This window comes from Chrysochloris asiatica, unplaced genomic scaffold (genome assembly GCF_000296735.1).
Source record: "Chrysochloris asiatica unplaced genomic scaffold, ChrAsi1.0 scaffold00004, whole genome shotgun sequence".
NCBI lineage: Eukaryota > Metazoa > Chordata > Mammalia > Afrosoricida > Chrysochloridae > Chrysochloris > Chrysochloris asiatica.
In genome coordinates this window covers 34417404-34432593 of record NW_006408522.1, presented here as the reverse complement: position 1 = coordinate 34432593, position 15190 = coordinate 34417404, and the positions used below count along the sequence as shown (strand labels likewise).

At 37.7% G+C, this 15190-nt stretch overlaps 1 protein-coding gene across 2 annotated transcripts in view; it reads left to right on the top strand.

Annotated features, from left to right (window-relative positions):
* Positions 1 to 14952, top strand: part of MGA (MGA, MAX dimerization protein) — a 97252-nt gene extending 82300 nt beyond the window's left edge. For both annotated transcript variants that reach the window (XM_006831749.1, XM_006831748.1), the window contains 6 exons: positions 3096 to 3147; positions 6291 to 6497; positions 10157 to 10268; positions 10832 to 11065; positions 12246 to 12422; positions 13679 to 14952. In XM_006831749.1, the coding sequence (XP_006831812.1) occupies positions 3096 to 3147; positions 6291 to 6497; positions 10157 to 10268; positions 10832 to 11065; positions 12246 to 12422; positions 13679 to 14952 (2056 nt within the window). The remainder of the gene's footprint in view (positions 1 to 3095; positions 3148 to 6290; positions 6498 to 10156; positions 10269 to 10831; positions 11066 to 12245; positions 12423 to 13678) is intronic.
* The last annotated feature ends 238 nt before the right edge of the window (positions 14953 to 15190 follow it).

Genomic DNA, 15190 nt, shown 5'->3' with positions numbered 1-15190 from the left:
CAGAAAAGAAAAACATTACTAAAAAAAAAAAAAAAAAAAAAAAAACAGACTGGATACTGTGGTGTACAATTGCAGAAATGGGAGAGGAGAGAGAGAAGAAAAAAAAAATCTGTTATGTACTATGACTATGGTTTTAATATCCTCTTTCAGCTTCTTGTCTTCAAGGCCACCTAATGAATTTCAAGATGCCACTGTTGGTTGTTATGCTGTACCTCAGCATTTAATTTCCCACCTGTTTTGTTTTTAAACTGTCTCCCTCTCCACATCCCTGTTCTGTCCTTTTCCCTATTATTAAACAGTTCAGGGCTGTCTGTGGCCATTTTGTGCTGCTGGATTTAAGCATACTCTGGCCTTTTAAACGACCCCTGTTCTGGCCTTTTCCCTATTAATAAACAGCTTAGGATGGGCTGTGGTCCTTTTGAGCTGGTGGTTTTAAGTGGGGACTGGTCCTTTGACCGTTGAGAGGATCTGTGCGCATGTGTGGTAGAGGAACCCTCCAGTGGTGGGGGTGGGGCTGTCACTTTGCTCAGCACCCCCTCTAGTCACCAGAAGGGAGGTGCGCAGACAGCGAGAGGCCAATAAACAAATACCAAAAAAAAATTATAACAAAATAAAACCAAACAAAGTGTATTGTCTACCTTTGCTCCGAGGTTCCAGTGTCATTAGTCCTTGGCGGGTCTGCTTGCTACCCTGCTTGGTCTTGCCTTTTGGTCTCACCCAAGTTGTTGGCTCTGGGCTGCTGAGCCTGGCAGATTCAAAAGTCCAAGATTTCTTGCTTCCACTGCAAGTTGCACTAGCTATAAACCTTCAAACTTTTTAAATATTCCTTCATATGTGGTTCAGAGTTTTGGAGCACGTCCCTGAACCTGCTTTGCCAGATATTCTGTGGTTTTGCTGATGGAGATCTTGACTGCATCTCTACCCTATCCGCCATCAAGCCCCACCTCCAGATGATGAGTTCTTATTTTGTGCCAATGTAGTTTACCTATAACTCCATTAATCACCATATAAAATAGCATTGAGCTAAGAAAGTAGTTCTTCATCCCTACTGATACTGAGAAAGTCTATCTAAAGACTGGGAAATAGGATTAGTAGTTCTGTCACTCTAGAATTGTTGGTATACTGGTTAAACTTTAAAGAATTTAAATTCCTTAAAAACTTAATAAGACTTACTAAGCTCAGTATACTAAAATTGAAGGGAGCCTATGATATAATGGTTAAGCTCTCAGCTGCTAACTAAATGGTTGGTGGTTCAAACCCACCAGAGACTCTGCAGGAGAAAAGACCTGGTAATCTGTTCCCATGAAGACTGCTGCCTAGGAAACCGTATTGGGCAGTTCTTACTCTGTCCTATAGGAATATTATGAGTCAGATTGATTTAACAGCACACAGCAGCAACTAAAATGGAATTGCTGAAATAATAGCAACAAGCAGAAAATGTAATCTTAAAAAAAATCATTTACAGTAAGAATAGAAAAACACTACCTAAGAACAGCAAAAGCTGTGTAAGACTTTTATAAAATTGTATTGAAAAACATTAATTCTATAAAAATGGAAAGATACCATTTTAATTGGAATAGTAAAAGTCCAGGGATAGTCAACACAAAAAGAACAAATTTTAAAAGATTGTTAAAAATTGAGATGCAAATTTCTGTCAGAACACCATAAAAACTGTGAAAAGACACTCAGACTTTAAAGTATTTGCAGTGCATATAAATGTCAAAGGATTAATTTCAGGCATATAAAAACATTGCACATCCAAAGATGTTCAATCTTATAAGTAAATGTTGTTATTGTCAAGTCAGTTCCAACTGTTAGTACCCTGTATAGAGTTTCTGAGGAGCAGCAACTTCTGACCTTGGGATTAGCAGTCCAGTGCTTACCCTACAGTGATGTTGTTAAGTGTCGTCAAGTCAGTTCCGACCCATAGTGACCCTTGCATAGGGTTCCCGAGGAGCACCTGGTAAGCTTGAACCACTGACCTTGTGGTTCAAACAACTTTGCAGTCTAGCACATTAATGTTGTTGTTGTTGTGAAGTGCCGTCGAGTCAGTTCTGACACACAGAGACCCTGTATAGGGTTTCCAAGGTGCAGCTGGTGAGCTTGAACCGCTTACCTTGCAGTTCAAACGACTTTGCAGTCTGAAGCATTGGCCCACAGCATCACACCAGGACTCCTTAAGCACATGTATAAAAACTACCAGGATGTTAACAGTTCACTCATAAGATTGGCAAAAATTGAGATGTGCTTGATAGTATTACTGTTTATTTATGGCATTATGGGAGCTCTCCCCTACTGCCTTTGAGTAGTACTTTGAAGAGCATTTTGACATCCACAGTTGACAATTCAAATGCCATTCTCTCACCTGGCAGTTCTACTCCTATGTATACAAATCATTTAAAAATACATATACTTAATGTACGTGAGGTCATGTATGGGACTATCCATTGTAGTAATTGTCATTGTGAAAATTTGGAAACAAGTTAAATTTCTACTAACATTAGGAAAAAATAAACACTGGATAGCATTTTTAATGATTGAGTTATGTATATATCAGTGTATCTTAGATGTAATGTTGAGTGAAATAAATTATTTGCAAAGTGATACATAACAATATAAATAATTTTTTCTATTTAGGGCAATACATCATACATTCATAGTAAAAGTGTAAAGATGTTCACGGTAAACGGGAGTGTTTATCTTTGAGAAGGAACGAAGGGAATGTGTTTGGGTAGGCTTGCACATAGGATCTCATATGATATTGAGATGTTTTATTCTCAAGCTAGGTAGTAAATACCTGGATGTTGGTTGAATGTTTATACAGTTTTATGTGTTTCAGATAGTCCATGATTGAAAAAGGCAATTGGGTTATATGGACACTTTTCTTAGAGGGAGAAAAGTTGTATTTTTGAATTAAAAGGCCATGCAGTAGGTCTGAGAGTCCCTGGATTCTACTCATATATATATATATATATATATGAAAGAAACTAGCTGCATTTTTGACAGTTTGGAATGATTTGACTTAATGTGACTATGAAATAAGTCTTCAATTAATGAATTTCAGTAAGACATTGGAAATTACGTTCTTTTTCTAGGTGCCGTACCCATATCTCTACAGATGAGAAAGCTACTGAAAGGAGTCGAAAGGTATTTACAATATATTTAATAATATATTTAACTTAACACTTGTCTTTAAGCTTAAAACGTTATTGATGTTGTTGTCAAGTGCTTTTGAGTCGGTTCCAATTCATTGCATCTCTGAGGTTTTAAATCTTTATGGGAGTAGAAGACCCTATCTTTTTTCCTTGGAGTGGCTGGTGACCTTGTGACTAGCTGAGTGGCTGGTGGCCTTGCGACTAGCTGTCTAAGACTTATCTTACAGAGCCATTGCGCTCCCAAAACTTTCCTTTGTCTTTGTTTCTAGTACTCCTTCTTAAGTGACAGAATAATTAGAAAAATTAAAATGGAAATTGATGTGCTTGTTTTAAAACTAATCCTTTGATATAAAATAAAACTAATCCTTTGATGTAAAACAAGCTGACATTCTGCCTTGTTCATGATTTTTGGTGATCTGAAATAGTAATTACTCTCTTTAATGTAGGGGATAGCAAGTCATAACATATTGTTAAGTACCATGGAGTCGGTTCTGACTCATAGCGACCCTGCACAGGGTTTCTGAGGTTGTAAATCTTTACGGGAGCAGAAAGCCTCATCTTTCTCCCACGGAACAGCTGGTAGTTTTGAACTGCCAACCATGAGGTTAGCAGCCCAATTCGCAACCACTACGCTACCAGAGCTCCTTTATTAAACCTTCTTTAATCCTCTAACTTGTATAACAAGAAAATCTTCTAATAACTTATTTAGATTTTCATTTTTTTATGTACCTAAATAACTGCATGCAAATTAATATGCTCACTTTGCTATATTTTAATGTGGTAATTTTTTTTTCTATCTTATCGGAGTTTTTGCACTCCCATTCTATTTGATACTCTATATTAATGCATAATCGATTTAACTTCACTAAGATTTACATAAGAGCTCTGGGATACTAACAAGGCTTTGATTAAGGCAATCAGTGTAAGAAGAAAAAAAAGAAACATGGGGAAGAAAACATACAAAATCAAGAAACTGTACAAGATAATAAGAAATTTAATTCTAATTTTCTTTCCATGAATAGTATTTATAATGTCATAACAATGCTGTTACTGTGTGTTTTCTAATCAGTTTTGACTCATTGTGACCCTGTATAGAGTTTCTGAGAGCAGCTGGTAGTTTGAACTGCTTATCTTACAGTACCACATTAACTATTAACTACTGTTGATGACTTAAAGAAAAAACTTTTGTAAACTAAAAATAAAATATGGAACACTTAATTGCAACCTAGACAAATGTGGAAGTACATATGACAAATTGAGAGTCAAAAGTGGGAAGAAGAAATAAGGGAAGGATGTGAGTGCTAATAATCCTTATTTTACAAAATGGAAAAACAAGAGATACTACCTTAGTGAGAAATTAATACAATTATATTACTTAAATTGGAGAGGGAATCAATAAAACTAAAATTTAATGTTATAGATATATTAGGAGAGGAAATAAGGAGAGGTGGCAATAGAGTGGCGCTAAAATGAGCTAAATGGTCTTGTATGCAGCAGAAAGTCAATAGACATATCTAATATAAAGAATAAGCATGTATTACTATTGTTGATTAAATATATAGATTTACCACAACTCCTCGGTCAGTTTGTCACTACTGTGGTAGCTTCCATGATGCTGGAAGGTATTCCAATGGTATTTTAAATACTAGTAGGGTCATGTATAGTGAACAGGTTTCAGCAGAGCTTCCAGACTAAGACTGGAAAAGGGATAGGCAGACCACTTATATAAGGTTAGCCACTGAAAATCTTAAGAAAAACAGTGGAACATTGTCTGATATAGTGCCAGAAGATGGACCCTCAGGTTGGAAGGTATCCATAATACAACTAGAAAAGAACTGCCTCTTTAAAGCAGAATTGACCTTAATGACACAGATAGAGCAATGTTATCAGAACCTTAATTTGTTGATGAGGCACAATGCAAAATGAAAAGAATACAGCTGCAAACATTCATTAAAAAGAGGAAGACCCCCAACAAGATGGATTGACATAGTGGCAGCAGCACTGAACTCAAAATCAAAGCAATTGTGATGCTGGTGCAAGACCAGGCAAGTATTTCGTTCTGTTGTACATGAGTTCCTGCATTGGAACTGATTTGACGGCACCTAATAACAACAGCAAGGAGCTCTGGTAGCGTAGTGGTTATGAATCGGGCTGTGAACTGCAAGGTCAGCAGTTCGAAACTGCCAGCTGTTCCGTGGGAGAAAGATGAGGCTTTCTGCTCCTGTGAAGATTTACAGCCTTGGGAAACCCTGTACAGGGTCACTATGAGTCGGAACCAACTCCATGGCACATAACAACAACAACAATAACAACAACAACATTGATTTAAGACCCAGAAGAAGCAGCTGAAAGAATTAAAATGTGTCTATCTCTAAAGATCTGGGTTTTAGGTGCAGGGCACAATATATTTTAAACCCATGTGTACCTATAACTTCTTTTAAAGAAATAACTTTAAAAAGTTGAATGAAATAAAGTTTAGGGAAAGGAGGCCTAACATAGTCTGTGAACCAAGAAGCATTTTCCTTAAAAAGTACAGTTTGAGTTTTAAATAGTAAATGAGACTTACAAAAGATAAAGGTGAGAAGGATGTGTAAATCCAGTTGGAGACAACAGCCTAATGATAACTAGAGAAGGGTAGGGTTTGCACAGTATGTTTTGGGAGCTTATACCAGTTGGAGAGAAAGGTACTTTAGCAAGAGTGGCAGTTCGTCTTTTACCAAATTATTAAGAATCTTACACTATTAAATGTTTTCAACCTGTTCTTCACCAGTCAAGATTTTGTTGATTTTTTTTCCTCATATGATTTGTATCATGAAGATGAGTTATTTGAAATAATTATCAGTTATATCAAATAAGTTTTTTAAGGGTTCCCTCCTTCCTCATTCTTCCAGCCATTTGAAGGAACCTCTAAAATGTAAGCTTTGAGGTAATAGGATCACATTTGCATGTATTACAATTGCACTATTGGCATTGCTGAAGACAGATTTGGAGGAAGGATACACTGGTAGTAACATGGCAGATAGGTTCTTTGGAAGAGTTCAGACAGAATAATCTGAAATAGATTAGTACCATATGGAATAGAGAAGAGTGGGTAGATGTGAAACATAGTTAGAAGGTAGTATTTTATTTGGACAGACTCCACCAATTCCTCTAAAACTGAAGCTTGATTATTGGAATGATAAATTACAGAAAGAAGCAGAAGCTTTTGCTTATTATCGGCGGACGCATACTGCCAATGAGCGGAGGAGGCGTGGTGAAATGAGGGATCTCTTTGAGAAATTGAAGATCACATTGGGATTACTTCATTCTTCTAAAGTTTCCAAAAGTCTCATTCTCACTCGGGTAAGTATTTTATGTAAATAACAGACAAATTAAGAAAATCTTGTTTCTTTGCCATTAGAGGAAGATTGAAATAGAGCTACTTAACATTTGAATGTAAATTAGTGAATTCCCTATTGGAGGGGGGGCAAGTAATTACACAGTTAAAAGCTAGATTTAGAAGTCTCCTTATGATGTTGTCGGCACAGTGAATATCACAGAACAGTCAGTGGTGATTAACTAGAAAAATACTCAAGAGTTTACTTATTTTATTGGTGAATATGAAACAATGTTTTTTATATAATTTTTTTTTGTGTGTAACTTTTTACTGTGAATCGAGTGAAGGTTTACAGACAAGATCATCTGTTTTGCAGTTAACAAATCATACATTTTGTTTCATTTCAGTGATTGTAATCCCCTCCATGCAACAACAGTTATCCTGCTGTTCCTCCCTGTGGTTCCTATTCCATTCCACCCACCTTCCCATCCCTTCTCAATTTTGTCCTTAGGTAAATGTTGCCCTTTGATTTTAAATGGTTGACCATTCCATCATTCATAGTGAGTATACTTTATTAGTGTTGTTGTCCCCCTTATATACCTATATACTGATTGGCTGAAAGTTAGGCCACAAGGGTGTGCTGCTTTCCAGATCTGAAGGGTGGTTGAGGGCCACAGTCTCAGGATCTTCCAATCTCTTTCTGATCAGAAAGCCAGATCTTTTTTAAAAAAAGAATTCTGAGTTTTGTTCCACATAATCTGCCACTCTATCTAGGACCGTCTAATGTGATCCATTTCAAAGCAGTTAGTAGTAGTAGCTACTAGTTCTTTTAGTCTCAGAATCGTGGAGACAGATGTTCATATGTTCCGTTAGTCCAGTGGGCTGATTGATTCCAGGCCTCTTCAATTCTTATCACTCTTCTTGGTGCTGCATCTGGTGGAGAGACTAATTCCTGCACCCTAGGTCGCTGCTCAACTGTTGATGAGCTTTTTAAGATCCCAGATGCAACTCACTAAAGTAGGAGGTAGATCATTGTCTTTGTGGGCTGTGTTAGGCCAATTGGTCATGGTATCCCAATATGCTCTTTCAAACACATATATTTGTGGGATATGTTCCACTCTTCCTCCCATACCCATTCAGCCTGTGTCTCTGCTCATGTATTTACCCATAGAACATTGTTATTTCGAGGTTGTATATGTATCATTATTTACATCTATCCCTTTTTGCCCGTACCTTACTTCCCTATGCCTTCAGTTGTCTTCATCATTCTCTTGCCAGCCTCCCTCTTGTATATAGCCTTCCTTGCCACCTGAGTTAGCAATTGTCTAACCTCTAGGCAGTGAATTACCCTCCCTTCTCTCCTACCCATGGTAATCAATAAAGAAAGTTTATTTTAGGTTGAAAACCTTTTCTTGAAGTTTTACAATAGTGGTATCATACAATATCTGTCCTTTTGTGATTGACTAATTTCACTCAGCCTGATGTCCTCCAGGTTCACTCATGTTATGAGGTGTTTCACAGAGTCATTGCTATTTTTCAGTGTTGCGTAGTATTAATTCCGTTGTGTATATGTTCCAAAGTTTGTTTATTCATTCTTCCATTAATGAGCTTTTAGGCTGTCTCCATCTTTTTGCTATTGTGAATAATCATGTGGCAAACATTGGTGTGCATATATCTACTCATGTCCTGGCTCTTGTTTCTTGTGGATATATACCAATTAGAGGGATACCAAGTATATATATACCAAGTATAGCTGGGTTATAAGGTATTTCTATTCTAACTTTCTGAGGAAGCGCGCCATATAGTGGCTGAACCATTTTACAGCCCCATCAGCAATGTAGGAGGGTCCCAGTCTCTCGGCACCCCTGCCAGCATTTATTATTTTCTGTTTTTTTTTTTTTTTAAAGTTTGCTATTAATGCTGGTGTGGGATGATATCTGTTATTTTGATTTGCATCTCTCCAGTGGCTAATGATCATGAACATTTCTTCATATGTTTGTTGGCTGCCTGAATGTCTTTCATGGTTAAGTGTCTATAACTATCCTGTGCCCAATACTTTAATTGCCTTGCTTGTCTTTTTTACTGTAGAGGTATTACAGTTTTCTATAAATTTTAGAGATTAGTTCCTTGTCTGATAGGTCATTAAAAAATTTTTTTCCCAGTCTTTGGGCTCCCTTTTTCACACTTTTGGTAAAATCTTTTGATGAACTTAAGTGCCTAGGAGGTCCCAATCATCTATTTGTGTCTTCTACTGTTTATGTGTTTTTCAGTGATGTTTGATAGTATATTTACGCCATATATTAGAGTTCTTAAGTTTGTTCCTATTTTTTCATTGGTCTAGATTTTACATTCAGGTCTTTAATCTACATTGAGTTTGTTTTGGTATATAGTATGAGATATTGTTTCATTCTTCTGCAAATGGATTTCTAGTTTTGCCAGTACCATTTGTTGAAGGGACTATCTCTTCCCCTTTGGGCCCTTTGTCAAAGATAGCTGACTGTAGGTAGATGGATGTACTTCTGGGTTAAACACTTAACTCCGTGCTGGTCTTTGGAAATATACCTGTTCCTCACTTACTAGCTGATACTTATGACAATATGAAAAAAAATCTACTATGTGACTGTTTTTAACAGCAATGATACATATCTGGAATGCTGAGGTACAAGGCAAAAGTAATGTTGGCTGTGAAGGTTAAGTTTAGGTGTCAACTTGTCAGTAGTTTGGCAATTGTATGATTTAATTTCTCCAATATTATATAATGTGTAATGAATTGTATAATCAATAATTTCTCCATTTTGTGATCTGGTGTGCTTATCCTTCATTTTTGCATAATGCTGGATTTTGTATAATGACCTGGTCTTTGGTAACTTAACCTATCAATAAATGAGGAATGGGTGTAATCATGACCTATGTTCTCTAATTCTTTATAATTTAACAAAAAATAATTTCTGGAACACTAAGAATTGTTTTGTTTTTAATGTTTTATTGTGAATTTGTGATAGTTTACATGGGAGAACATTAACTTTACAGTCGTCCTGTCGTATATCATTTCATTGCCATGGTTATAATCCCCTCCATGCATTTTTAACCAACCAAAGGTATACACTACAAGCCTGCCCCCCCAGTCTTCAGTACACAGCCCTTCTCCCTCTCTGAGTCTAAAGTCCCCAGCTGCTCCATCTCTCCATGTCATCGTCTCTGCCTCCATCTTTGGCGTCACTGCTTCTCTGGGTAGGGTCCTGCACTTTGCTCTTCTCTCTTGATGGTCTCAGGGAACCTCCGCTCCTAGACTGCAAAGTCAGTTATTCCCCTCCTTTTGCTACAAAATGTCTACCTTTACATTTCCAACCCTTACAGTCAGTCCTGATAACAATTAAAGACTTGTTTTAAATGGTGTTTTTAAACCTCTAATTCTGGTAGCAATAGTGCTTACAAATTGGGCTGCAAACCGCAAGGTCAGCAGTTCGAAACTACCAGCTATTCTGCGGGAGAAAGACGAGGCATTGTGCTCCCATAAAGATTTAAAGCCTCGGAAACCCTGTACAGGGTCGCTATGAGTTGGAACCGACTCCATGGCACATAACAACAACAATTAAATTAAAACATTTTTATTATAGAAATTTTGTTGGCCACAGCTGTTTGTAGGAGAGAATGAATTGATTAATTATTACTATTTCTCTTCTAGGCATTCAGTGAAATTCAGGGACTAACAGACCAAGCAGACAAGTTGATAGGACAGAAGAATCTTCTGACTCGAAAACGGAATATTTTGATACGAAAAGTATCATCTCTTTCAGGTAAAATGAGTGAATGATCTCTGGTAAAGAGCATAACAAGTGAAGAAGAGTCCTCAGTACATCTCTCAGATTGTTGTTAAGTGCTGTTGATCTGTTCTGACTCATAGTGACCCTCTATAGGGTTTCCAAGGAGCAGCTGGTGAACTTGAGATACAGATTAGTTTTAAGGCTTGGCTCCCAGAGTTTACAGCAAAGTTAGCATTTTGTTGATGGAAACTTTTCTTCTGGATTGTAATCATCCTTGTCTTCCATAGTTTTTGCAATGTAATTAAGTTGACTCTCTATTTCAGTTGATAAAGGAGCTCTTGTAGCGTAGTGGTTAAGAATCGGTCTGCGAACCTCAAGGTCAGTAGTTCGAAACTACCAGCTGTTCTGTGGGAGAAAGATGAGGCATTCTGCTCCCATAAAGATTTAAAGTCTCGGAAACCCTGCACAGGGTCGCTATGAGTCGGAACCGACTCCATGGCACATAACAACAGCAACTATTTCAGTTGACTGTGTACCTCATTTTGTATGGGGTCATGTACAGAATGACAGGGTTTTTTTTCCCTGTCAACTTACAGGTAAGACAGAAGAAGTGGTCTTGAAGAAGCTAGAGTATATATATGCCAAACAACAAGCACTAGAGGCACAAAAGAGAAAAAAGAAGATGGGATCAGATGAGTTTGATGTGTCTCCCCAAACTAACAAGCAACAGGAAGGGTCTTCTACATCATCTGTAGATCTCGGACAGATGTTCATAAATAACAGGAGGGGGAAACCTTTGATTCTTTCCAGAAAAAGAGACCAAGCCACAGGTAGGTAGGAGGGACATTCTTTGCTTTCCTTAGTGTAGATAAATACCCATTTTGTTTAGTGAACTGAACATTTTTTCTTGGCCATAGTTTTTAAATAAATGAATTATAGATGAAATTTACAAAAAGTAGAAAATTAACTGCTTTTAGATTTTGATTTCTGACTTTACACACTTAAGCAAATCCTAAGAAGTTACCAGTCAGGACCTACTTCCAATAGCACTTGACAATCATGTCTGAGTACTTTTTCTTGCAGTGTTTCTGTGAGGTTATTTTTTTTAAGCTGTCATCTTTTTGGACTTTATACATCAGCTTTTGATTTCCCTAAAATTTTTCTTATAGGCTGAAGTTGGATCTAGCTGAGACAAATACATTGGGGGATTTCAAATACATATATTTAATTTTGCCAGTCAGGCTTTATCTAATCAATAACAGTTTACTATTTTAAGGTACAAAGTAAATTTGGTTTGTGAATTCCTCTTCTTGCCTGTATTGATCTTGGAAGTGAGGCTAATGTACTTAAATATGGTGTATCCTTTTTCATTTGTTGGTAGTCTAATATATAAAACAGAAAATCTAGAGGCACAAAAGAGAAAAAAGAAGATGAGATTAGATGAGTAGCGATGGACATTGAAACACAAGTTAGTTTTAACATCTCAGATTCAAGCAGTGTTATTGCTAAGAAAGGATTTTAATGACCATTTAGTCACTTCATTTCATAGATGGGAAATCTGAAATGTGAATCTTTGAAATTTGAAGTAATTTGTTAAAAGTATAGGAAAGCAAACCTGCTAGATATAATTGTGTATGCCTTCATTCTACCACATCGTCTACCACTATCAAGATCAAAATTTGTCTTCTGACTATATGGACTAGCTCTGCAACATCTTGTTGTATTGGCTGAAATTGTCAGAAACATTTCATTTCATTGAAAGAGAAGTGCCATAACTGTTTCTTAAAAAATTAGTTGTGCCTTTTAGGAGAATCAGTGAACAGGTATCCGTTACTCAGTGGAAAATCATTCAAAAAGTCAATTATAAGTTGAGGTTCCATCACTAACTTTGAATTTTACTTCTTGCCTTTTAAGTCAGAATATAGTTTTAAGGATTCCTCTAAACTACTGGGCTACACTAGCCTTCGTAAAGTTCTTTTATCCTTAACTAACTTCTGATCTTCCTTACAGAAAATACCTCACCCTCTAACACTCCACACACCTCTGCCAACCTCGTGATGACTCCGCAAGGGCAGTTGCTCACCTTAAAAGGTCCCCTGTTCTCAGGACCAGTGGTAACACTTTCTCCTGCTCTCTTAGAAGCAGATCTGAAGCCTCAAGTTACCAGTAGTGCTGTGGCTCCATCGGGTATGTCATAAGTGTTATCTTCTGTTGGTAGTGAAAGAGGATTGTTCTGGTATTGAGCAGTTACAGAAAAAGCTTTGGAATGTGATCAATGATGATAAAGAACTATTTTATTGGCTTTTGCATTATTAGGAAATTACTATCTCTTTAGAACATTAAGGCTTGATCCATGATATATTGATTGGTCCGTTTTACCTGGGATTGGGAACTATTTTGTGAACTGTTGTTATTTCCAAATAGGAGAAACAGTAAAAAAGATGTCAAAGTGAAAGGAAGATGTTGAGGGGTCATTGCCTTAGCTCTTGATGTTGATAATATTTATCCATTTTGTGTTGTACTTAGAGATGATGCACTCCTACATTACCAGCCTGATTCAGTTAGAACACCACTCCCTTTTGGGAGTAGGAAGTAGGGGCTTGAAAAAGAGGTTTTACTTTGATGATTTAGATTCCAGGCGCATAAATTTCTATTAAGGTAAAAGGTATTCTTAGAAAACAAAAACAGAACGTTTTGTCATAGAATTGATTCTGACTTATGAAGCACTCAGTATTATAGTCAAACAGTTCCATAGGATTTTCTTGGGTGTAATCTCTACAAAAACAGACTACCAGGCCTGTCTTGTGCAACTCTACTGCATGAGTTTGAGTCACCAACATTTATGTTAGTAGTCAAATGCAAACTATTTATGCTACCCAGGAGCCCTAAGGTGTCCTTACCGTTACTTAGATCCTACTTTGTTGCCATTGCCAATCTGTTGCTAAACCTAATGTGAAAGAGCAGTCCCTTTTATTACATTGCTGTCTCTAGGGCTTTCATTACCTACTTAAAGAAGCAAGTAGTTATGTGAACATAATAAAGATATATTTCTGCTTCAGAATGAAAAAATAACTTGGGGAACAGTTCTATAAAATGATTATTGTTGTTGTTGTTAGGTGCCATCGAGTTGGTACCGACCTATAGTGACCTATGCACAGCATAATGAAACACTGCCTGATCCTGAGCCTACCTAACTAAATGATTACATGGAATGTTTATTACTAGTGGAATATCAAAAGAATCTTATGGTTATATTTCACTTGACTTTTTTTTTGTTGTTAGGTTAGACCCATAATTTGAAGAAGTAATTTTTCCTTCATTTTCTAGATAAATTGGTCTGATGAGTTTAAGTTACAACTCTCTGAGATATGATCATTGGGTGTAAGTGAGAGAGACAGAGATGCTCACCACTGTAGTTCTAATTGTTTTTTTTCGCCCCCCAGAAAATGATGACTTATTTATGATGCCAAGAATTGTTAATGTGACATCGCTGGCCACAGAAGAAGGTTTGGTAAATATGAGTGGCAGCAAATACTCTCATGAAGTTCCTGACAGCAAGCCACCTGACCACCTGAAAGACGCCATCAGAAAAGATAACTCCTTTGAAGATTCGGGGAGAATCTCTTCTAGAGGCAACACCAGAGATAGCAGAATGCCATTGAACCCAAAACAGGTTTATCTGGCAAATAAAGATTCTGGTTTCCCACAAATAATTGATGTTTCCAGTATTCAGGAAGCACACGAGCTCTTACCTAAAAAGATTTCCAGTGATAAAAGAGGGATCCAGTATAAATGGAAACAGAATGAATCAAGAGGGGAAAGACTGAAGCCAAAAGAGTCTCCATTTCATAAATTAAAGATGAAAGATCTCAAGGACTCAAGCTTAGAGATGGAACTAAGAAAGGTAGCATCTGCTATGGAGGAAGCAGCCCTGGATCCTAGTGAACTGCTCAGTAACATGGAAGATGAGGATGACACTGATGAGACACTGACGTCTCTACTCAATGAGATTGCCTTTCTTAATCAACAACTAAATGATGACTCTGTTGGCCTGGCTGAACTTCCCAGCCCTATGGGTACAGAGTTCTCAGGGGATGCTCAGCGGGCTTTTATCAGTAAGATTCCTCCTGGGAGCCGAGGAACTTTCCAGGTTGACCACTTGGGAACTGGTTTGAAAGAGTTGTGTGATGTGCAAGGAGGTAGTGACCCTATCAGTCCACTCCTCTTGCACTTGGAAGATGATGACCTTTCTGAGAATGAAAAACAACTTGCAGAACCAGCCTCTGAGACAGATGTACTTAAAATTGTCATTGACCCTGAGATTAAGGATTCCCTTCTTCCTCACCGGAAAGCCAGTGATGGAAGGAAGAATACATCAAGCCTCCCTGCAGATCCTGAAAGTATGTCCTCACCTCCTGTCCTACACATGAAAACTGACCTGGAGAACAGTAATACAGATACTTTGTGGAGGCCTATGCCAAAGTTGGCACCTCTAGGCTTAAAAGTAGCTAATCCTTCCAGTGATGCAGATGGTCAGAGTCTCAAGGTGATGCCTTGTTTGGCACCTGTAGCTGCCAAAATTGGGTCAGTTGGACACAAAATGAACTTAACAGGGAGTGATCAGGAAGGCCGGGAGAGCAAGATGATGCCCACATTAGCACCTGTTGTGGCTAAATTGGGCAACTCCGGGGCCTCATCAAGTTCTGCAGGGAAATGAACTTTGTTCTTAGGCAGAAACCGGGCTGTGAGGGGAAATTGAATCTCAACCTCCTTTCTCTGGAGACATCTGTTTGTGTCATGGAACTATGATCCTTGACTTTGAGGATGCAGTGGATAATGATGGAGAAAGGGGGTAGGGTGCTGACCCCAGTATAAGAAATTGCTACTATGAAATTCTGATCATGTTAAAATGTGTTACCTCACTTGTGGTGCTGGGTCCCCCTCATCCTCTCTAA